Source organism: Ochotona curzoniae, unplaced genomic scaffold (genome assembly GCF_017591425.1).
Source record: "Ochotona curzoniae isolate NIBS_2020 unplaced genomic scaffold, NIBS_Ocur_1.0 scaffold_1852, whole genome shotgun sequence".
Classification (NCBI taxonomy): Eukaryota; Metazoa; Chordata; class Mammalia; order Lagomorpha; family Ochotonidae; genus Ochotona; species Ochotona curzoniae.
Window position 1 is genome coordinate 54600257 of NW_024467087.1, and position 24174 is coordinate 54624430.

General features: G+C 38.1%; 1 protein-coding gene across 2 annotated transcripts in view; it reads right to left on the bottom strand.

Moving 5' to 3' along the window:
- Positions 1–24174, bottom strand: part of ATP7A (ATPase copper transporting alpha) — a 143316-nt gene that overhangs the window by 6532 nt on the left and 112610 nt on the right. Inside the window, exons 7-21 of one of the 2 annotated variants that reach the window (XM_041000023.1) lie at positions 22536–22697; positions 20477–20553; positions 20056–20281; positions 18859–19092; positions 16969–17060; positions 15902–16029; positions 14782–14936; positions 14465–14599; positions 11572–11766; positions 9109–9291; positions 7026–7242; positions 4765–4911; positions 3154–3296; positions 863–1066; positions 226–343 (exon numbers count right to left, since the gene is read on the bottom strand). In XM_041000023.1, the coding sequence (XP_040855957.1) occupies positions 226–343; positions 863–1066; positions 3154–3296; positions 4765–4911; positions 7026–7242; positions 9109–9291; positions 11572–11766; positions 14465–14599; positions 14782–14936; positions 15902–16029; positions 16969–17060; positions 18859–19092; positions 20056–20281; positions 20477–20553; positions 22536–22697 (2416 nt within the window). The remainder of the gene's footprint in view (positions 1–225; positions 344–862; positions 1067–3153; positions 3297–4764; positions 4912–7025; positions 7243–9108; positions 9292–11571; positions 11767–14464; positions 14600–14781; positions 14937–15901; positions 16030–16968; positions 17061–18858; positions 19093–20055; positions 20282–20476; positions 20554–22535; positions 22698–24174) is intronic. The other variant, XM_041000024.1, reaches the window with a different exon arrangement.

Sequence of the window (24174 nt, forward strand, 5' to 3'; positions counted from 1 at the left end):
ATATGACTGTCTATGAAGAACTATACTTTCGTAATGATATAGGGGAACTAGGTGGGGGGGATTGGGGAGGGGATAAGGGAAATCCCAGGGCCTATGGAACTGTATCATAAAATAATAATAATAAATAAAGATAAAAACCACAAATAAGTAGAAGATTAAATTTTTAAAATGATAGGTCTCTAAAGACTACAGTAGATGAAGTAATACCAGTTATGTGGCACATACCAGCAGCTATGGGAATTCCAACCAGATTATATATTAGAGCAAAGACAAAATTTATCCGAATCCTCTTGACTGTCTTCCTTGACAAGTCAATACTTGCCACTACATCCAGAAGATCATTCTGGAAACAGAAATATTTGTGATATTAGTGAAAGTCTACTTCAGTTTAACTAGTAACTTTTGTATTTGATGCCATGTGTATTAAAGATTATGTGTACCTTATGGTAATTTATTAATTAACTACAAATCTCATATATTGCTAATACTTCTTGTTAGCCTTGGAAGATTATTTTCAGAAAATTTTCTCAGGGTTCTGCAAATACATTTAGGGCTATTGACTGGTACAAGGATTAAATCTCACTGAAAGTAGTTCAATAACTTTTTTGAAGATAATTTTATTATAAATACACTAAAAACTCTTACTTTTCATGGTAGAAGTGTATGATTTTTACTTGCTTAACTATACTGAGAAAATCAGGAGGAAATTAGTAAGATTTTCCATAGTTGCACCCCAAATTCACATAATCTCAATGGCTACGAGCATGGAAATTAGCGTGGAATTACTGTGCTTAACACACTTTACAACACTGACCATGGTGATCCATAAAACACTTCTCAAAGGTCTGGCCAAAGGACTTACCCTTATCAAAACCACATCAGCTGCTTCAATGGCTACATCTGTGCCCGTGCCAATGGCAATTCCAACATTAGCCATGGCCAGAGCCGGGGAGTCATTGATTCCATCTCCTACCATTGCCACCCGCTTCCCTTCCTCTTGAAGTTGCTTCACCTTAGCAACCTTGTGAGAAGGTAGAACTTCAGCAAACACTTTAGTGATGCCAACCTACATGAAGAAAATAAACTCAATTCACTTCAGGAAATAACGAGCCATCATTTTTCATCCACCACATATCTAGATTTTTTTCCCCCCAATTTTTAAAGGTGTATTTATTTGATTTGAAAGGGAAAGAGGAGAGGAAGAAGGGAGGTAGAAGAAGAGATTGATTTCATCCATTGGTTTACTTCCCAAATGGCGGTAACAGCCAGGGCTGGGCCAGGCTGAAGCCAGGAACCTTGAACTTTCGGCAGGTTTCCCATACGTGTGGCAGGGACCCAAGTACTTGGGATATCTTCCTCTGCTTTCCAAGGTAATCTAGAATCAGATATGGAACATCTGGGACTCAAATCGGTGCCCATATGGGATGCCAGTATCTACTGGGCCACAATGCTGGGCCCCATATATCTAGATTTTAAAAGCCCAATAATATCCAGTGATAATATGGAAGAGTGAGCGCTTATACACATTGTTGGTGAGTGTATAAACTGATACCATCTTTTTGGAGGGCATTTCACAGTCTCTAAGTGGCACTTCACTTGATCTAGAAATTCCAATCCTAGCTATATTTTGAATAGAATTTTGTCCACGTACAAAATACACATGCTCAAACATGTTCATTACTGCCCTCTTTACAATATTTTCAAAGATCACCTAAAATGTTCATCCTTAGGGGAATGGCTAAATAATGAATCATCCAAACCACAACATTCCATATATCTACATGCCAGCATTGTGGCATAGTGAGTAAAGCTACTGCCTGTGATGCCGGCATCCCATATGGACACTGATTCATGGCCTGGCACTCCGTTTCCTATCCAACTCCCTGCTAATGGCCTGGAAAAGGCAGCAGAAGATCGCTCAATTTCTTAGCCACTTGCCACCTACGTGGGAAACCCACATGAAGTTCCTAGCTCCTGGCTTTGGCCTGGAGCAGCTCTTGAAGTTGTAGCTATATGAAGAGTGAACCAGAAGGTGGAAGATCTCTCCCACTCTATGCCCCAACCATAACTTTTTCAAATGAATAAGTATTTAAAAGAAGTCCACACAGCTGTGTAGAAAGATTGAAATATTTTATATGCTCTGAGAGAGAAAGATTAGAGGCACAGTGTTATGTGAAACAAAAGCAAATCACCGCATAACCCCCACAAAATAATCCAATCAATGCTGGAAAATGCTGGAGCAACATATTTGCATATGGACATACATGTGAATGAAATAGCACAGGAGTGAGGACAAGACAGAGAGCATGGGAAAAGGCTGACAAACTTTTTACTTTATTTGTTGCATGTGTTATATACTTGAAGAGGAGAACAAACCTCCCAAAGCAGAAAAAGATTAAAAATTGTTGGAGGCGGGCCCGGCAGCGTGGCCTAGAGGCTAAAGCCTTGCTTTGAACACGCTGGGATCTCATATGAGCACCAGTTCTAATCCCGGCTGCTCCACTTCCCATCCAGCTCCCTGCTTGTGGCCCGGGAAAGCAGTCGAGGACGGCTCAATGCCTTGGGACCCTGCATCCATGTGGGAGACATGGAAAAAGTTCCTGGATCCTGTCTTCGGCACAGCACCAGCTATTGCGCTCACTTGGGGAGTGAATCATTGGATGGAAGATCTTCCTGTCTGTCTCTCCTTCTCTCTGTATATCTGACTTTGTAATAAAAATATATAAATCTTAAAAAAAAAAATTGTTGGAGGCAAGGCAAATGTGAGGGTCAGGAGTAAAAAAAAGGAAGTAATTGTAGGTGATGTCAAAGTGATACACGAGGAAAATGGCTCCATCAGTAGCAGTCACCAAGGAAGGACCTGCATGTAACTACCGTCAGATGTGAGGCATGAGGTGATGGGGCCTGGCTTGGGCTGGCAGCACTGCTGAAGAACATGAGCGGCATTTCAGAAGAAGCATCAATAGAACCAGATGGACAATGTCACTCAAACATCCCACAAGCTAAGCAAACATTTTTTCATTAACTACAGTAAATGTACAGAATCCTTCTAACACAGCCTTCTAATTCTTCTTTTAAGGAACCAGGCTGCTCAGTGCGAAGGATCAGAAGACATCACATCCCTCCATCCCAACAGCTAAGGAAACAGGTTACCTGAGAGGCAATAGATCTGGCTGTTTTACTGTTGTCTCCAGTCATCAGAACTACTTCCAAGCCCATGGATTTCAGAATGTGGACGGCCAGCTCTGCCTCGGGCTTCACGGTGTCAGCGATGGCTAGCAAGCTGCACAGCTGGTCTAACACAGGAGCATCAGAAGTCAGGAAACAGAGAAGACAGACTACTTTGATTTCAAATTCCAGAGGGAAATGAATGTCATTATATAAAACTGTTTCAGGTCCACACAAGCTTTTATACCAAAACTCCTGTGAGAAACCTCTCCATTTGATTATGCAAGCTTTACAGAGCGCTGCAGGAGTTACTAATGGGGGCAGTAATAGGAAAATGAACAGAGTTTACTGGATACCTCTTTAAAATGCTTTTGCTAATTTAATAGAAAATTAAACTTAAAATGAAAGCCTTTCTTTTTAAGGAAAAGGGGGTTAAATGAAAACAACACCAGCATTTTATGCTAGGGGAAAAAAATCACTATTGTTTTGATTCTACTTAAAAAAATAAAAGCAGGTTCCTTCCTTGACCTAAGAAGCCTATGGGGAGCCTGGTGCCACAGCCTAGTGGCTAAATCCTTGCCTTGCAATCGCCAGGATCCCGTACAGGCACCAGTTCTTGTCCTAGCTGCTCCATTCCCCATCTAACTCCCTGCTGATGGCCCGGGAAAGCATTCGAGGACGGCCCAAAGCCTTGGGACCCTGCATCTACATGAGATACCCAGAAGAAGCTCCTGGCCCCTGGCTTCAGATCAGCTCAGCTCCAACCATTGCAGCCACTTGGGGAGTGAACCAGCGGACAGAAGATCTTCCTATCTGTATCTTCTTTGCTCTGTATATCTGACTTTCTAATAAAAATAAATAAATCTTTTTAAAAAAGGCCATGGGAAGACATTGCCCCCATACCCTGGAAGGATTATAAAGTTGAAAAATCTCACAACTAGAAATGTACCTTAAGAAATAAATAAAAGGAAGCACCTAAAACCTTAAAGATATTTACTGTCATGGTATTTATAATAGTGAAACATTAGGAATAGCCTAATTTTCATACATACTAAATTATAATATATAATTTTATATATTATGCAGCATTAAGGTAAAATTATAATAACATGGAAAAACAGTATCAAATAAATAAAGGAAAATAAAATAATATTTAGGTTTTTATTCAACATTGTTGAGATACAATTTATATATAATAAAATGCACTTATTAAAATAGTACATGCAGGAAGATAATCCTATCAATAAACATATCAACAAAAATGAGGATTAAACTATAAAATTAATTTATATTGTGTTAGGCTAATAGGACCCAGTAATATTTTGCTGGGCTATTATTTTCTTGTCATGTTACTTTCAGGCTTTAAAAGAAATCTTAATTTGCTTTTATTTGAACATAGAAGAGAGAAAATGACAAAGATAAGCCAATGCAAGAAAATGTTCAATTAACCGATAGCAGCTGTGTGTTGCTAACCATTTTTAACCTTTCCTTGAAGTGAATTTTGAACAACCCTTATAGTTCAGAAGCCTTTCAAAAATACACATAAAACCATAACTGAGACCATGATATGGAGTCATAACAAACGGAAAACCTCACCATCAATTGCCACCAATATAGCGGTGCGGCCTTTCCTCTCATGCTCAGCCATGGAATCATCTACATCACTACTGATGACCAGGCCATTTCTAATCATCCACTCCCGGTTACCAATGAGGACTTTGTACTGCTGAGAATTAGGGGTACCTGGAAGGAATTTCAGAGACAGCATTTAGCGAATTCATTTAATCTTAGTAACAACCCCAGAAGGCAAGTTCTTCCTGTCCAAACTTGCACACTCAGTAAACTGCATTTACTGCAGCAGTGATTTCTACATTTTCCAGACATATTGCCTATTCTCCCCAGACTGGGCCTTGGCACACATTGTCTTCCCCTAAAATGACCTTAGCCCTCCTATCCAAATAGCAACCATCATCATAGTCTTCTTCAAGAACAGCTCAAATGTTACTTTCTTAGTGAGGCTTTCCCTTTGACAGCTTGAGACCCTGCACCCATATGGAAGACCAGAAAGAAGCTCCTGGTTTTTGGCTTCAGATTAGCTTAGCTGACCCCCCTGGATACAAAAATCTCTCTTGATCTCTCTCTCTCTGTAATTCTGACTTTCAAGGAAAAATCAATAAGCATTTAAAAATATTTATTGTGTATCAGGAAGGTAGCGGAGGGAGACTGGATAACGGATACCAAAACATAGAGAGAAGTAGCAACTTATAGTAACAGATGTACAGTGCAGCGATTACACTTCATGAAAAACTGGAAGAGAGGAGCTGGTAGCCTCCAAACATAAAAATAAGACAAGCTAGTGGGCCTGATCAGTATTTATGTATGTGAAGTATTACACTGTCTCCTATAAGCATATATTAGCATTACATGCTGATAAAAAGTTAAACAACATTTTAGAGGGTATAAAATGTTTTGAGCCAGCACTGTGGCATTGCATCTTAAGCCTCTACCAGCATCCTATATGGGTGTCAGTTGGGATCACGGCTGCTCCACTTCCAATCTAGTTCCCTAATGGTCTGTGAAAGCAGCAGAGGATGGCCCAAGTGCCTGAGCTTCTGCACCTATGTGGGAGCCCTGGAAGGAGCACGTGGTTCCTGGCTTTAAACCAGCCCAGCTTCAGCCATTGTAGTTACTTGGGGAGTGAACCAATGGATGGGTGATCTCTGTGTCTCCTTCTCTCTGTAAATCTTCCCTTCCAATAAAAGTAAACAAATCTTATTTTTTTAAAAAAAAAGATATAAGAGGTTTATAGTAGTTATAGAGAGGAATAAATGAAAAATCACAGAGGATCAGGCAAAAGTGAACTGTATCACCCAATGTGCATTTGTTTTCTCAAGTAACTTGAGTGAAGTGAAAAGAAGACCTATAGCAGCAACTAGTGTAGTGGCACAGTGCGTTAAGCTGCTATCTGAGATGTCAACATCCCATATGGGTACTGGTTGGTGTTCAAATTGCTCCACTTCTGATCCTGCTCCCTGCTAATGCTCCCCTGGGAAAGAAGATGGCCCAACCACTTGGGTGCCTGCCACGCATGTGGGTGGCCTGGATGAGGTTCCTGGCCCTGGCTTTAGACTGGCCAAGCCCTGGCTGTTATGGCCATTTGGGGAGAGAACCAGAAATGGAAGTTTTTCTCTCTCTCTTACTGCATCTCAACTAAATAAATCTTTCTTCTTTTTTTTAAGTAGCCCATGATAAGTTCTTCAATTCTCTTTTTCAGTTAGTCAGCTACACATTGGTCATTCAGTAACATGTTATTTAACTTCATGTTGTAAATTTTCTATTTTTCTCTCTGTTGTAGATTTTGTTGTGGCTTTTCATTTAAGGGGACGTGTGGTGACTGTGTAATGGAGACTATCATATCCAGATGTGAGGATGCAGTGCAGTGTGCATCTCTACTTCCAGATCAAAGATGGACTCCCAACTAAACAATTGAATGTATCTTGACAGTAGGATGCTGGACTCCACCATTGTCCACACCTACAATGTCAGGATGCACTTAAATAACAGAATGATGGACTTATGGTTGATTGTGAAGGGTTATTCTATTGTAACAATACAGGGAAAATTGGGGGGTGGGTAGAGGAGGGAGGAAGGGAAATCCAGAGCCTATGGAACTGTATCATAGAATAATAAAATCAATTAATTAATTAATTTAAAAACATAGAATCTAAAAAAAGGAGCCTATGATAAAACTGAATGAAACGACACCAGTCTTTGCTTTTCATTCAACAATTTAGGATTATAAAGTCAGACATCTGTTCAAATTGTCCCATAATTAGTATACAAAAAAATTAGCTTACTTGAGTTCTGCACATCAATAATCATGGAAGATGAAGTTGGTGACTGCTCGTTAGTTGTATCAATTTGAACCAAGGATGCATTTTTAATATTGTTCTCCTCTATCTTCCAGTTATTTTTACGTAGCAAACCTTCAATATTGGTTACTTTACAGCTAATACCACAGCCTGGCACAACTTGGAAATCTATGCAAGTTCCCAAGGTTTCAGTGTCCAGCTCCTAATAAAAAGAAACAGAATGGGTTCCTCTGCTGCACTGATAATCCAGAGCCATCCATCAGCAGGAGGAAACATTTGTTCTCACTAATTCTCGATGTTTAGAAACACGCTACATGCTGGCAGAATTCTAAATGTTCAGAATGAAACTGCCACTTATTGCCTTTGTCAGGGTGGATTTTGACAAGGGTGAAGAGCAGAGTATTGTATACAAATAACATCTATAATTAAACAAGAGTCTCACAAGCATGTATTTCACTTCTCCTCTTTAAACCAGCTAGAAAACACGGAAGTTTTGTTAATATTCTCTTGATTTTTTGGATACAGAATTACATTATAGTTTTTAATTACACAGTACAGTTTTTAATTATACCATCAATTCAAATTTTCTATTCAATACAGGACAAGCGGTAACCATGAAACAGGGCCTTTAATTACCACAGTCAACTTTAGACTGCTTTTGGGTCTTCAGTAAGCTAAAGAACTCTGAGGGCATCAATGTTTGCTTGCTTTTTGTATCTTCATCCACTCTGTCATTTGACATGGACATAAAGAAGCCCATTAATTGGGAAAAAGCAAAGAACAAAGTAAAAACAGCTACATGACTGGTAAAACTGCCACAGTTTGGATATAAAACTAAAGTGAGATAACTCATTAAGAACTTACATAAACCAAAGGTAAAAAAAGACAAGTTGAAGAAAAATAGGCAAAGAATACAAAGCAAGTTAGAAAAAAATGAATTCAAGTGGCCAATAAACAGAAAAAAAGACATTCAACCTCATTCCTAATTAAGGACATGCAAAGCAAACCACCAGTTAATACTTTCTGCTTACTAAATTACAAAAACTAAAGTTGGTAAGAATGTGGAGAAATAAACTCCGACAACTTTTGGTGCAGGTACAAATTGGTACAATGTTTCATATGGGTATTAATATCCAAAAACATTTAACTGCACACATCTTTTGCTCTAACAAGTGCATGGACAGGCACTTAGACATAGTTGTGCAAAAGCTGACAAGGATATTAAGGTTCACGATAAGCAGCAAAAAATCAGAGAACAGAATACAGTGCAGCTTTCATAGTTTTAATAAACAATGGAGTAGATCTCTAAGTACCATAAAATAAGACAAGGTACCAATGCCTGGTTGTAGTTATGTCTTCTCTGTGGTAAGGTTTAATAAATGAGAGATGATAAATCTGGCTTACTAATTAAAATTGTTGTGCTATATATACCTTTACACATATGCTAAAATTATTAAACTTTACAGCATATAAGCTACAACTCAAGAAAACTGTTATTTAAAAACATTGTTAACAGGATAACAATTGTTAAACCTTGGAGAAGTGATCAGGAATGAGATTTTCATTTTTCATGTTGTAATTCTCTGAACCATCTACATTTTCCTAATATATATATTAGGAAAATATATATTATAATAATATACAATAATATAATAATATAATGTACTATTATATATAATAATATATAATATAATAATATATATCACTTCCATTTTAATTTTTTATGACACCGGGGCTTATCGTCTACTAAGATTGTACTTAATTTATGGTTTTTTTTATCATCTGCATAAAGAAAAAAGTCAAACAAGGGTACTGCAAAAGTTCACTGAAAATGAGATTAAAAGGTGGATTTATTTTGGTTCAAGAAAATTGAAAACCAGACTTTTTTTTTTACAACATACATTTTCCATGAATTTTCCAATTCTCCTCATATTAAATCACAAAAGACAAGTCACTCCAGCCTCATATCAACCGTATAGCTAAATCATTATCAAACAGCAGTTGGGATTTTTCTGGATACTTCCTACAGAAATTAATGATATTAAAAAAAACATGGAAAAAAGCATACCTGCTTGCAGTATTTGGTTACAGCTGCTCCAAGAGGGTGTTCGCTGTTACTTTCTGCAGTTCCCACAATGGCCAGAATCTTACTGCGTGATATTTTGTTACTTTCCACTAGAACCTTGACTTGATTTACTACTGGGGTTCCATGGGTAATGGTTCCAGTCTTATCAAATACCACTACCTTTACCTGCAAGGAAATTAAAATAAAATAAAAATTAAAATTAAAATATGGTGCAACCATATGACTTGGTAATGTGGAGCATCAATTTTTTAGAAATGAGTAAAAGATTTTCTTAGACTACTATATTGTTTCTTAATAAACTGACATCTGATTTAATTTGGCTTTGTAAACTGTTTTTGGGAGAAGAAAGAGGAAGACAAGAAATACACGTATCAATACTCTGTTGCCATCACCTACTACCCCGACTGTGCCGACACCAGTGTGCCAGGGCACGAAAGCTCACTGTGAAGGGTTGGCTGTTGAGGGGTAACGAAGAGCTGTTCTAGTGCTATCAGGGAAGACAGAAAGGCTTTTAATACTAATCAAATTAAGATCTGTGGGGGAAATCTAGGCAGTCGGTAGATGCTGATGATAAAGGGGGAAGTAAATGAGTCGCTTGAAGCAAGCACAGAGAAGCCCTGCTGAAAAACTTTGCTTTTACTCAGTCTTTGCAAGAAGTTGGACTGAGACAGTTCTGGGAATCAGTATGACCAACAGTCCAAAGAGGGAAAGGAAAGCATTTCTATCACAGTAAACTCTAAGTACAAACCTGGTAAAAATAACAGCCCGAGGACTCAACATGAAATACAACAAATAAACACAAAGCATGCTTTTGACAGGAAAAATAACTGGATTATAAAGCACATTATAGAGACAACTGAGGAAAGTGAAACAAAGACTACAGATTTGTTAACAGTATTATGTCAGTATTAAATTTTTTAAAAAAATTTATTTATTTTTATTGGAAAGTCAGATTCACAGAGAGAAGGAGAGACAGAGAGGAAGATCCTTCCGTCTTTTTTTTTTACAACACACTGCTGGTTCACTCCGTCTGCTGGTTCACTCCCCAAGTTGCCACAACGGCCAGAGCTGAGCCAATCCAAAGCCAGGATCCAGGAGCTTCTTCCGGGTCTCCCACATGGGTGCAGGGTCCCAAGGCTTTGGGTCATCCTCTACTGCTTTCCCAGGTCATTAACAGAGTGCTGGTCCAGAAGTGGAGCAGCCAAGACATGAATGAGCACCCATACAGGATTCCGACACATGCTTGCTGAGGCCTTTAGCCACCAGACTACCGTGCCAGGTCCAATACTAATATCTTGATTTTGAAAATTGCACTGTGGTTACATAAGAAAATGTCCTTGGGGCTGATGCTATTGGCACAGTGACTAAGCCATAACTGGCAACACCAGTAAATTATATCACAGTGATGGTTTGACTTCTGGCTTCATCCTGCTTCCTGTTAATGTGCCTGCGAAGACAGCAGAAGATGGCCCAAGTACTTGGGCCCTTGTCACCCATGTGGGAGACCTGGTTGAAGCTCCTAGCTCCAAGCTTTGGCTTGGCCAACACCTGGCTGTTGTGATGTTGGGGACTGACCTTGTGGATGGGGATACATGCTTTCTCCATCTTGGCTTTCTTTTTCTCCTTGTTGCTTTGCCTTTTACACACATGAATACAACCATATATATATACACACACACACAGACAGATATACATATATATACATATATATGTAAAGAAAATCATCTTGTTCTTAGACAATAGTTTCAAAGCTTCAGTCAGGGTATACAGGAGCTCTCTGTAGTAGTCTTAATGCTTTTAAGTTTGAAACTATACCAAAATAACAAAATTTGAAAAAAAAATCTACGAAATTATATTCACTGGCTATATGAGGTTCTACATATTTTGCTGTGGTGTATGTTTAATATATACATCTGTATGTAGCATATATCCTAATAATATGAACATGGTTTTAGTCATTAGCAATTGGGATTATTATGGTAATCCTAACAGAGAAGTCAGAGAAAATAATTCTATTTCTAACATAGCTGCAAATAGCCAGCTGGTGGCAGCAAAAGCAAAAGAGCCAGTTCCTGCTGAAGAACAGGAGCACAGAATCATACAGTAGGTTAGAAGCCTGCCATAAATCTTCCTGGGCAAATATCTACTCTGCCTTCCTGCCCAATGAAAACTATTCTGTTAGGAGCTAGGATGGGACTCCAGATTTTCCATATCAGGGTCCATTGTAAGAGAATAGTTCTAGAGTAACTTTTAGAGATCCTAGATAAGTTAGGCCAGTTCGGAGCAGAACCATAACACCACCTTTCTCACCTCAATCTTACATAGCTCAGGCTGGCCAGAAGAGGCTCAGCTTACGGATCAGGTGGAGTATCTTAAAATTCTGTTTCTCAACAGGAGTGCTGCCAGTTTGGATGGGAGAATTCTTAGTTCTGGGGACTGCCTTACCTTATGAGCCATCTCCAATGGTTCTCCACCTTTGATTAGTATTCCATTTTGGGCACCTACTCCTGTGCCCACCATCACAGCAGTTGGAGTGGCTAGTCCCAGTGAACATGGACATGCAATACAAAGAACTGTGATAGAAGCTTGGAAAGCAAAGCGTATTATAGTTTCTGTTCGGGAGATGCTTCTATTGTAGCCCTTTAAAAGAGAGGAATACATTTTGGTTACTGATTTACAGCTCTATGAAAACAAAACAAACAAAGCTGAAACATATTTAAATGAAACTGCAATTTGGGGCAGGTATTGTGACGCAGAAGCTTAAGTTATCACTTGAGATGTCCATATCCCATAGCAGAGTACCTGCTTCTCATCCTGGCTGGCTAATGTGCTCCTACAGCCAGCTCCCAATCAGTGCACCCGGCAGGCAGTGCATCATGGTCTAAGTGCTCAGGGCCTGGCCACCCCCGTGGAGGACGCAGATAGAGCTCAGGCTGCTGGCTTCAGTCTTTCCCAGCCCTAGTTCATGTGGGCATTCTGGGGAAGCAAACTAGTGAAACATCTCTGTCACTCTGCCTTCAAATAATACATTTTTAAATAGGTAAAGAAATAATGATAATAATACTACATTTTAAGAGATTTGTTTACTTTTATTGGAAAGGCAGATTTACAGAGAGAAGGAAAGACAAATATCTTCCATCCACTGGTTCACTCCTCAAATGGGCATAATTGCTGGAGCTGGGCTGCTCCAAAGCCAAGAGCCAGGAGCTACTTTTGGGTTTCTCATGTGGGCACAGGGTCCCAGGGTTTTGGGCCGTCTTCTGCTGCTTTCCCAGGCCACGAGCAGGGAGCTATGGGAAGTGCAGCACCTGGGACACAAGCCATCACCCATATGAGATTCCAATGCCCGTAAGGGGAAGATTAGCTAATTGAGCCATCATACCAGGCCCAAAACTACAATTTTAAAATTGTACATTCTGCCTAATTGTCAACTAGATGGGATCTGATGCGGAAAACCTAGGTTTTAATTACTAGCTAGCAAACTCTCCTTTTGAATATAGGAAATTAGGATGTAACTGGTAAACAAGTAGTAGCCCTAAAATCACAATTTCATTTTTTTATAATTTCAGAGCTACAAACTCTGGAAGAAATAAAAGACCTTATTCTTTTCTTGTCTCGTACTAAGCAAAGTGCTTTCGATCAGGGACTTTAGAAACATTTGAAAACATGGTACACAATTTTTTAACAAATTTGATCCTGAACAAATAGAATTCTGAACCTCTTGCATACTTAAGACATAAAGGTGCCTTTGATGTCATTGAAAAACAATGAAATAAATAATGCAGTATATAAAGGGAGCTTAATCAGATTTCAGGAAAAAAAACTTAGATATAAGACGTGAACCTAACATTTGCTACGTAAGCTCTTAGTCACCTTGAGTTTCTACACATACGGGAAAATACAAGTGGGACTTCCTGAGAAAATTTCCTTAGACTTCATAAACCCTGAACTCAGGGGACACATTCCAGAAGGCTACACATTCCAAAATACTTTCCAACAATCCTGCTGTTCAGTAGATCTTCACTGATGTAGTGCACATAAATAAGATTTGACATTATTGTAATGACCATAACAAGGAGCACACAGTTCTGTTGTGATCCTACCTGCTCTTTAACTGAGACAGCAAGCCAGCATGACACTGTACACTATGGCATCTTAAAAACAACAAACACCACAAAGGATGACTTTCTCTACAGTGATAGTTTTATAGTGTCAAGTTATTCTTGAGTTCGCAAATATTTAAATTATGTGCATCTCAAGGAGCTACGCAGAAACAGAGTCGGAGGGGACCTTCAGACACAGCCAAGCTGATGCTTCTGTATCTATCATGTTTATCTTCTCACCTAAGCTGCTTTCTATCACACTAATTCCGATCTTGTAACACAGGTTTAATCATCCCTTTTTAGCAGATGATGAAATTCACAGTAAGAGAACTCAGGTGCCTTAAAGACTATATGTCTAATTTTAGTTACAGTCTAGGTCCACTTTATGACACCACACTTCAGAGAACATCAGCATGGTGAAAAGGGAATAATAGGGCCTGGCACAGTAGCCTAGTGACTAAATCCTTGCCTTGAATACATCAGGATCTCATATGGGTGCAGATTCGCATTCTGGCTGCTCCACTTCCCATCCAGCTCCTTGTTTGTGGCCTGGGAAAGCAGTAGAGGAGGGCCCAAGGCCTTGGGACCCTGCACCTGCATGGGAAATCCGGAAGCAGCTCCTGGTTCCTCACTCTTGGCTCCTGGCTTCGGATCAGCTCAGCTCCGGCCATGGGGGCTGCTTGGGGAGTGAATCAGCAGATGCAAGATCTTTCTCTCTCTCCTTCTCTCTATATCTGCCTTTCCAATAAAAACGGGACTAATAATACCTTATATTTATAAAGTGGTACATTGCAAGACATTGCTAATATCCTATTTAACCTTCACCACAATTGCAAGTTACAAACAAAAGGAATTATTAAGATCTAACTCTATAAATAAAGAAACTGAAGTTTAGAGAGCACCTAACGGGTCTAAGACTAGAGGAAAAGTAGATGGCTGAGGTTTTCTTCAATGTAGCCACAGTTCTTTGTGAAAGCAAAATCATGCCAGAAATGAGCCTATGCATAATACACTAAAGTTCAGTATTACTTTTGGAAAAGTCACAATGAAAAAAATTTCCCCAAAGAAAATCTTTTTTTTTTAACTTACAGAAATGCAAATATTATTCTTATCATTTCCCTCATTCTTAACCCCTTTAAGATACTGGCAATTATTAAAGCTATCTATTTAATTATGCATACAAAAGATTCATAAATTATTCTGCATATAGTAAAGAACTGTTACAAGTTACTTACAGGAAAGTAGGTTTCCACAATTTCAAAATTCAAAAATCCAATTATAATCCATACCACCAGGGTAGCGACGGAAACAAAAACAATAAAAGGAACAAAGTAGCCACTGAGTTTGTCTGCAAACTGCTGAATAGGAGCCTAGAATTAAAAAATAATAAGAGCAATCAAAGTCTCCTTTTCTATGGGTAGTTGATAAAAAAGAGCTTTTTTGATAAACTTTAAACTAACATTTACCAAAGGAAAACATAAAAACCAGGTCATGCTTTAGACTGAGAAGACTTTAAAGAAAATACTTTGCTTCTCCTAGACAGTTCTGTTACCTTTGATGTCTGTGCCTCCTCCACAAGTTTGACAATTTGAGAAAGGGTTGTGTCTGCTCCAACATGGGTTACCCGGATAAGGAGTGACCCGTTCTGATTAATGGAACCAGCAATCACTGTGCTGCCTGGTTTCTTAGCCACAGGCATTGCCTCCCCTGAATAAACAGTAAAGAGGGATTTAAGGAACATAAGCGATCACTATCTTGGCACACACCATCATTTGTTAGTTGTCAAAAATATCTGAAAGTAGGTTTTGCTTCCTGACCTATAACTTGGACAAACGGCCAGGTGAAAGCTGACTTTCTTTTCCCCTTATGCCTGTTCTAGGCCAAAAAGAGTGACCTCCGTTTTAAACTGTAAAGTCTACTATGTTAGCTCTGAGCAGTAGATCCCGTGGAACTCCACTGTAGTCCTAGATCACTGGATCTCAACCTGTTCTCCAGGAGCATTTAGAAACGTCAGAAGGGGTTTTGTCTTTATTTGACTAGAGGGCTATAGGGGTACTGAGCCTACACTTTAGTGGGCCGGGATTGGGGACAACACACTGTACTAAAATGCGTAAGAAAGTCCCTCAGAACTAAGAAATGTCCCACCTAAAACACCCTTATTCACAAACACAAGAGGCACAATTTATTTCCACTTGGTCCATAAGCTGAATCTCTTCTGGAACTAACCTGACGCTGAGGTGGGACCTAAGATCTCCTAAGCTACTTCAGGGCTGCCCTCTCAGAGCGGACCCTGATGTGAAAAATCTGGAGTCCTATTTTAGCTCAGAGTAGGCCAGACTTTTTAGGGCAAGAACCTGGAATAGATATCTGCCCAGGAAAAGCTGCTGAAGTCTAAGCAGTTTCCACAGGACACTGATAAAACTTCCTTCATTAAGCATTCTAGTAATTAATAATCTTAAGTGAAAAGAGCCTTCAAGAGCATAACTAACATCACAAAGTTAATCTGATGGCTGTTTTTCATACAGACTGAATAACAAACTGAATTTGCTTTGTTCATAACTTACTTATTGATACTTTTTTTTTTTTTACCAAAAAACCCTTCATTTTCATGTTTGTCATTAACATTTTAAATTTATTTCACTTTCATGTCATGATCTTCTGAAAGAATATACCTGTGATAAGGGACTCATCCACCATGGAATGTCCTTCAATGACACGACCATCCACTGGAAATTTGCCTCCTGGAACTACTTTAATGATGTCTCCGCGTTGCACTAGTTCCACATCCACTTGTTCTTCACTGGATATGAGTTAATATATAAATCACCATGACAATATGCTTCTCACCGTCCCATTTCCATAAAATCTTTTTAGTGCATGCCAAGTTTATGATAATTACTACCATAATGACTACCAGTGAAAGCTAAAAGAAGTCTTTAAGCCAGAAACTAATACATTGGTTTTGCTCACTGCTGGTCAACAGCACAATACCTAGCACATAGAAGGTATGCTAAATATTTGTTGGATATTAATTAAATCAATAAGTAAAAGCTTTCAGAAATAATTCAATGCATTTAACTATGTATTTTATTTATTATATAAATTTACCTAAAATTTTTTTTGGAGTGTTACAATGAGAACTAAAAGAATAAAATCTAGGCAGGACTTTAGCCCTGACTTCCAAACCACAAATAACATGACTTTTGGAAAAGTTATATGACACCACAAGGAAGCAAAGAGACAAATTCAGAATGGGGGCTATTCTACAGAACAAGTAATGGCTATTTGCTCATCAAGTTAACTGTATTAGTGGGAGGAGGGGAGAGAGAATGGGTGAGAGTGTTTTAGATTAAAATAAATGTAACAATGATCTATGGTCCTTATTTAAACTACATTTCAAGCAAAGGGGTTTAAAACATTTTGAAGACAAAAGCAGAAATTCGAATATGGATAGATATCACATGACAAGGGATTACTGTTCACTTTGGTAGGTGCCACACAGTATGATCATTATATAAGAATATGTGCCTTCTTAAAGAGACATTATAGAAAGTTAGCAGTAAGATTGTATCATGAGTTTGCTTTAAAATACTATTACAATAACAAAGAAAAATATATAGATGAAGTATTGCAAAACCTGAATAACTTAAATCTGAGAGATGAGGTGGGTTGTGATACTCTTTTCCTCCACTTCTGTGTAAAAACGTTCAAAAGGAGAGAAAAGAATGAAGGTAAGTACCTCAGGAGAATATTATCAGAGTCAAGAGTTACGACAGTTGCCTCTGTAGCTTGTAGTGAGATTAGCTTTGCAAGAGCTTCTGATGTTTTCCCCTATAAATGGAAACCAAGAGTGAAAATGCTAATAAGAAAGAAAAAGTTCAGGCCCTCACTAAAATGAAGAAATAATTTTAACATCTACCCCCAAAAGACAGCTTTAGTGATACAATTTGTTCAAACCAGAAAAAAAGAATCATTTCAAAAAATATGAAACAAAATACTAAAAATATTAACAGATACAACTTAGGAAGAAGTAACAAAGTAAATTGATAAGAAAAGCATTATCAACTCAACAGACACAAAAGGGCATAGAAAAGCAAAGCAACGATGAGGACATTACAAATACCGAATGCTATTAATGTAAGGAATGCAAACCAAAGCAACCCATTAACCCCATTTGATGCCTATTAACCTAGCAAGGATTTAGACACATGACAGTTTCATACCCTTGGTTGGCAAAAACTGTTATCACAGCATGAATCACACAATATAAGCCCTTTAAACTCAGTAATCATACTCTTTGAAATTTCTTCTATACTACTTCAATGGAATTGCCTATTAAATGCAAATATATTCAATACGATAATCTAAAATAAAACAAATCAGAAGCAATCTGAGAACAAAACAAGAATAGTCTGGCAAATTAGAGCACACTGATTTGATGTACTTATTATTCAGCAATATCAATTATTCAGACAACAAAAATGGGAAAATTATAGAATATGGGTACAAATTGGTATGTCTGCTATGTGTATGATTCTGTTAAAAGAAAGGTATATAAACAAGATTAGAAAGTGATTTATATTGGGCCTGAGGGCAGCTTTGAAGCACAGTGAATTAAGCCACTGCTGGTATTATCAGCAATTGATATGGGCGCCAGTCTGAGTCCAAGCTGCTCTACTTTTGTTCCAGCTCTCTGCTAATGGCTGGGGAAAGCACAGGAGGATGGTCCAACTGCTTGGGTCCCTGCATCTGTGAGGGATATCCAGATGCAGCTTCTGGCTCTTGGTTTTGGCAAGTCCTGGCTATTGCAACCACCTGGAGAATGAGGCAGCTTATGAAAGAAGTTCTCTCCATTCTCCATCCCTCCCTTTCTCTGTTACTCTGCCTTTTATGTAAATAAATATATCTTTTCTTTTTAAAAAGCCATTTATATTACAGCATGGTACTATAGGTAAATTTTTTCCAACATTATTTAATCTTTTAAAATATTAAAAAAATATTTTGTTAAGGTATTTTTGCTTATTTGAGGAGCTGAGAGACAGATAACAAATCTGCTATCTTGGTGGTTTACTTCTCAAATATTCAAAACAGCCACTGACCAGGTTTGAAGTCAATAGCTGGGACCTATATTCATGTCTTCCATGTGGGTGGCAGGGACCGAAATACCACAGCTTCCACTACTGCCTAACAGGCTCTGCAATTAGCAGGAAGCTAAGTCCCAAGGTAGAGGTAGGTATCAAACCCAAGGACTCTAATACAGGATACTGGCATCTACTTTACTACTAGGCCAAATGCCCCATCTCTTTCATTATTTTAAACCATATGGTCACATCAAGTTTTCAATTAATGATGTGCTATAAATACATGGTAAGTAGGTCTCAAATGTCTGTCTCTCTCTTGAAATAACCCATGATCATATGGTGCTAGCTACAATACTGATTCCATAAATTTGGTACATCTTTTAATAGACATACATAATGGATATAATGTAAAATATTGTCAAAACAAAAATACTTCTCCAGCAACTGGTTAACTACATAATTAGTATATATTAGCAGTAACTTGTCTAAAAATATTAGGAACATTTATTCACTCAAGATTTTGATAAATGTCACCTTTCTTACTTTACCTTTGCTATATGTTCCAGCCATCGGCCTAGTGCAATAAACACAAATAACATAGGAGGCGTGTCAAAGAAAGTAATGGGGTTCACTTTAGCCCTCTCATACATTGCAACCAGAAGAATAACCAAGGAGTAAGAAAATGCAATGGTGGTAGCCAGCACAATCAGTACGTCCATATTTGCTGTCTTATGCTTCAGCGCTTTGTAAGCCTGAATGTAAAAGTACCAGCCTCCGAAGAACTGCAAGGTAAAAACAGCAATCAATGAATTTTTTAAAATACTGAAATTTAGCTACGCATCTCAATAACTTAAGACAAACTATCAATATTCTCTTCTGGGATTTTACTCTGAAACAAAAGTTACTTGTGTTTTAGCAGACATGTGTCCAGAGGCAGGACTCAAAATGCTTTGCAGTCCCTAAGGCCCAATGGATACTCTGTAATAGCATATGGTGCAAAAATGAGAATAAGGAAAAGAATAACATTTTCTATCATGATTTCTTCCCCTTTCTGAAGCTCACCCTAAGCAGTATGTTACAAGCTGCTGGATATTCTTGTTGCTCTATTTTTCATACAGGCATAGGAAACCTATTCTATGCCAAGGACCATTTGGATATTTATAACATCATTCATGAACCAAACAAAATTATCAATTTAAAAATTAGCCTACTGTATATTTATTGAATTTTATATGTCATCAGCTGTTGCTCTGGTTGGGCCAGACCAAATAATTTCATGGGCCTTAAATGGCCCAGAGGCCAGATGTTTCCCATCCCTGGATTATAAACATGCTAAGATGATGTTAGAATCACTATTGCCTTTTAAAAGGATCAGATAAGATGAATGACTTATTAGATAGAAGTATTCCATTCCACAGTAAAATATTATCTCAAGAGTATGGCTGAATTTAAGTGGTAGTGGCAAATTTAGAAATGTTAAGCTATGTGTGGTTATACTCATAAATGCCAAATCCAGAAAATGTGAGCTCTTGTTCTCTACACTGTCATGAAACAATATTTTTAGGGTTAAATGGAATCTATCACATGTTTAAACATTCAGTTTTAGATTATAAAAATGATAGCATCTAGCATAAGATGACTAAACTTCTGGCTAATTTACATTTTTATAAAAGAAAATAATTTCACCTGTCACATTTTGGTTAGTTTTCATTGTTACCACATATACCTGCTAATATTTCACTTGCCTGGACAGGTAAACACAGAAGGAAGGACAGTAAATTCATAATGGACAATCCTGGCATGATCTGGCGCTCCAAAAACATAGAAGAATGCCTCTTGATCATTTCTTCATTAGTTAGGTTCTGATGATGATGCAGGGTTGCAAGGTGGTGGTCCATAACCATCATATATATCATCAGCCCCATAACAGGAATACAGAAAAATAGGCTCACAAGGAAAGACCGTCTCCATCTTATATTAAAAAGAAATAAAGAAAAAAAATCTTATCAGTGAGTAACTAATGGTTAAAGAGCGATTATAAACATACATAGTGACATTTGACTCAGTAATAAGGATGATGTTATAAAAACTGACATACTAACAGGACATTAAATTTGTAACAAGGAGCCCAAATCTGTTTTTCATCAACACCCCAAAAGTACTCACTGTCTTATTTCTCGTTTATGGTCTAGGTGGCTTGATGACCGATCCTTCTTGACCAAAGAAGCTTCAAAACCTAAGCTCTGAAGGAAATAAATGAGAAAATAAAATGATTTTACTTAAAGCCTAAGTATTACATAGAGAAACTAAGAACACTTCAGTTCAATGATTTCTCAAAGTGCAAGCATGCAAGTGCATGCTCTCTGTTCTTGATTACCTTGGCTTCTAATCCTTCATCAAAGAAATGCATATTTCCTAACTCTAATTATTATAGATTTTATATTCCTCAAAATGAAATTTTTCTTTAAGTGCAGTTGTCTTTGATAGAGCTTCTCATTAATAGGACACAAAAGCTAGTTGTGGGGCTACAGCAGTGGTATAGCAATCTAAACCTCCATGTACAGTGCTGGCTTTTCATGAGTGCCAGTTTAAGTCCCAGTGGCTGCTTATGGCCTTGGAAAACAGCAGAGGATGTCCTCAAGTCTTAAGGTCCTCACACCCAATGTGCAAAACCTGGAAGACGCTCCTGGCTCTTGGCTTCAAAAGGGTCTTTGTAACCATTTGGGGAGCAAACCAGTAGATGGAAGATCTCTCTATGTGTCTCCTTCTCTGTAAATCTACCTTTCAAATACAAATAAGTATTTTTACAAAAGAGAAAGCTACCACACACTAAATACATCACTCAATGTCTTGCATATATAGTCTCTACTTTTGTTCTATAAGAAAAACACCAACAAAATTCCTTTTCTCCAATAAAGTGAAGTACAAAAAGGAAATGCTTAAGCAATATTCATCTGATCACAGGCAATAACATGCGAAAAACGCTGCTTCCTTACACCTGCTTGCAGCACAGCACAGCGAAAAAAGCACGCATGTGCTTTGGAGATGGCTATGAGGCTCAAATTCCAGTTACTACAGATACTAGCTATGTGACTTGGAACACATTACATCTCTTAACCTGAGTTTCCTCACCTCCAAAATAAAGATGATGACACTGTGGTGAGAATGAAGACGTAGAAACTATGGACTCATGCATGACTGAGTCCCTGTGATATAGGTACTCAGTGATGCTAACTTGATAAAGCTGCTAATGCTACTGCTACCCACACTAGCAGCATCTTACCTGAACTATTTTTAAAATTTATTTATTTATTTCATTATTTTATGATACAGTTCCATAGGCTCTGGGATTTCTTTCCACCCCAAATCCCTGCACCCCATCCACTGATTTCCTCTATATTATTACAAAAATATAGTCCTTCACAATCAGTCACAAGTCCATCATTCTGCTATTTAAGTGTGTCCTGGCACTGTAGTTACGGATAGCAGAGACCAGCATCCTATTGTCAAGACATATTTAACAGCTGCATTGGAAGTCCATCTTTGATTTGGAAGTAGAGATGCAAACTGCATGGTAGCTTCACATCTGTCTATGACAGTCTCTATTACACAGTTACTATACATTACCCTTAAATGAAAAGTCATAAAACAAAATCAACAACAGGAAGAAAAATAGAACTGAACTGAATAGAACCTGAACTATTAATACGCTCCAGATCATCACAAGATCAATTTTACAACACTCCTACATTTTAAATGCCCCTTCACATCTATTAAAATTTTAAAAATATTTAAACACACACACACACATACACATTGGATAAATTTGCTGCAAGGATAAAGGTTTGGTCTTTCAAATATTTTAATTCACTTTTTCATTTTTTTTTTAAACCTAACATCAACCTAACATGATGGTTGACTTTCTTGGTGATAAACATGGATCTAACTCACAATAAAATTTATTTCCATTTCCAAAAATGTATTTTAAGTGATTGTTGTTCTACCTTAAGTTGACTCCTGATTAAGAATACAAACGTGCCATTGCCTAGAATTTTGTAACAAAGACCAAGAAAGAAAACATATATTTACATTAAATATGGAGACAGATCTTTTCTGGAGTAATCAAAAGTGATCAGATTTGTTTTTGTCACTATCTCTACCTGCTACAAACCAGCAGTGCTGATTAATAGGCAAGAACACAGAAATGAAAATTGTAGGCACTTACCTCAATTGTATGGATAATATCTCTGGGACCAATAATCTCTGGATCATATTTAATGTGTGCTTTGTTTGTTGCCAGGGCCACAGAGCAGTAGAAGATCCCTCTGTGTTTTGTGAGAGTAGATTCTATTTTATGTACACAGGAGGCACATGTCATTCCTCTCACCTGTTAAAAGATAAAACCTTTGTTACTGGAAATTAATTTTCACCCATTACATGAGAGTTATTATTTTCAACTAAAAGGACTATTATACCACGGATTGTTATTCAAGATAATATCCCTATGACTAGTGTGCTTTAGATATGACCATCAAAATACAATTGTTTTATTTCATCAGACAAAATATATTTCCAGCTGCAATAGGTTTCACAGAAGAGCATCTCATTAAGAGACTCCTTTGGGGCCAGTGCTGAGGTCCACAGGATTAAGCCTCTACCTGGGATGCCACTGTACTCACTGTAGTCCTGGCTGCTCCACTTCCAATCAGATTTCCTGTTTGTGTGCCTGGGAAAGAACCAGAAGATGGTCCAAGTGCTTGGACCCCTGCATCCACATGAGAGACCCAGGTGGGGTTCTGTGCTCCTGGCTTTGGCCTAGTCCATTCACATGTGTTGTGGCTTCCTGGGCAGTGAACCGGGGGATAGAAGATCCTTCTCTGTCTCTGCTGTCCCTTCCAACCTTAATTTTCAAATAAATACATACATATTTGAAGGGGAAAAAAGTAATTGGGTTTCTGCCACTCGGGGTAGGAGGGAGAGCTGAATTGCATTCCTAGTTTCTGATTTTGGCTCCAGCCCACCTCTGGGCTTCGAAGGCATTTGAAGAGTGAACTAACTGATGTTAGCTAGCTTGTTCTCTTTCTCTTGTTTTCCTCTACCTCTCAAATAAGTGAATTTTTTTTTAAAGATTTATTTTTATTATTTTTTATTGGAAAGGCAGATATACAGAGAGGAGAGACAGAGAGGAAGATCTTCTGTCCAATGATTCACTCCCCAAGTGAGCACAACGGCTGATACTATGCCGATCCGAAGCCAGGAGCCTCTTCCGGGTCTCCCACGCGGGTGCAGGGTCCCAAAGCTTTGGGCCGTCCTCGACTGCTTTCCCGAGCCACAGGCAGGGAGCTGGATGGGAAGCGGGGCTGCCAGGATTAGAACCGGCGCCCATATGGGATCCCGGGCGTGCTAGGAGAGGACGTTAACCACTTGCGCCACCGCGCTGGGCCCGAAATAAGTGAATTTTTAAACTGTTATTTCTATTTGTCAACATCATATAGGGAAATTTTATTTCATTACAATTTCAGCATGCATTGCTCATTACAAGTGAGGTTGAACATCCTTTCTTGTTTAAGAGGTATCATTTTAACTTTCCTGTGAACTGTTAGCTCAAATCCTTTAGCCTCTTTCCTTTGGGTTGCTGACTCTTTTGTTACTGATTTATAAAAATTCTTCACATATTGTGAAATTCAGCATTCATCTATGATACAAATTATAATTGTTTTATCTGCCTTTTAACTTTGGTCATGTTCCTCCCAAAAAAATAACTTTTAGGTTCTTGAATTTGTATATAGAAAGGTCTTTCCTCTTATAATACATATATTTTTAAGGATGGATTAAATGTTACCATTGGGAAAACTAGATTAAGA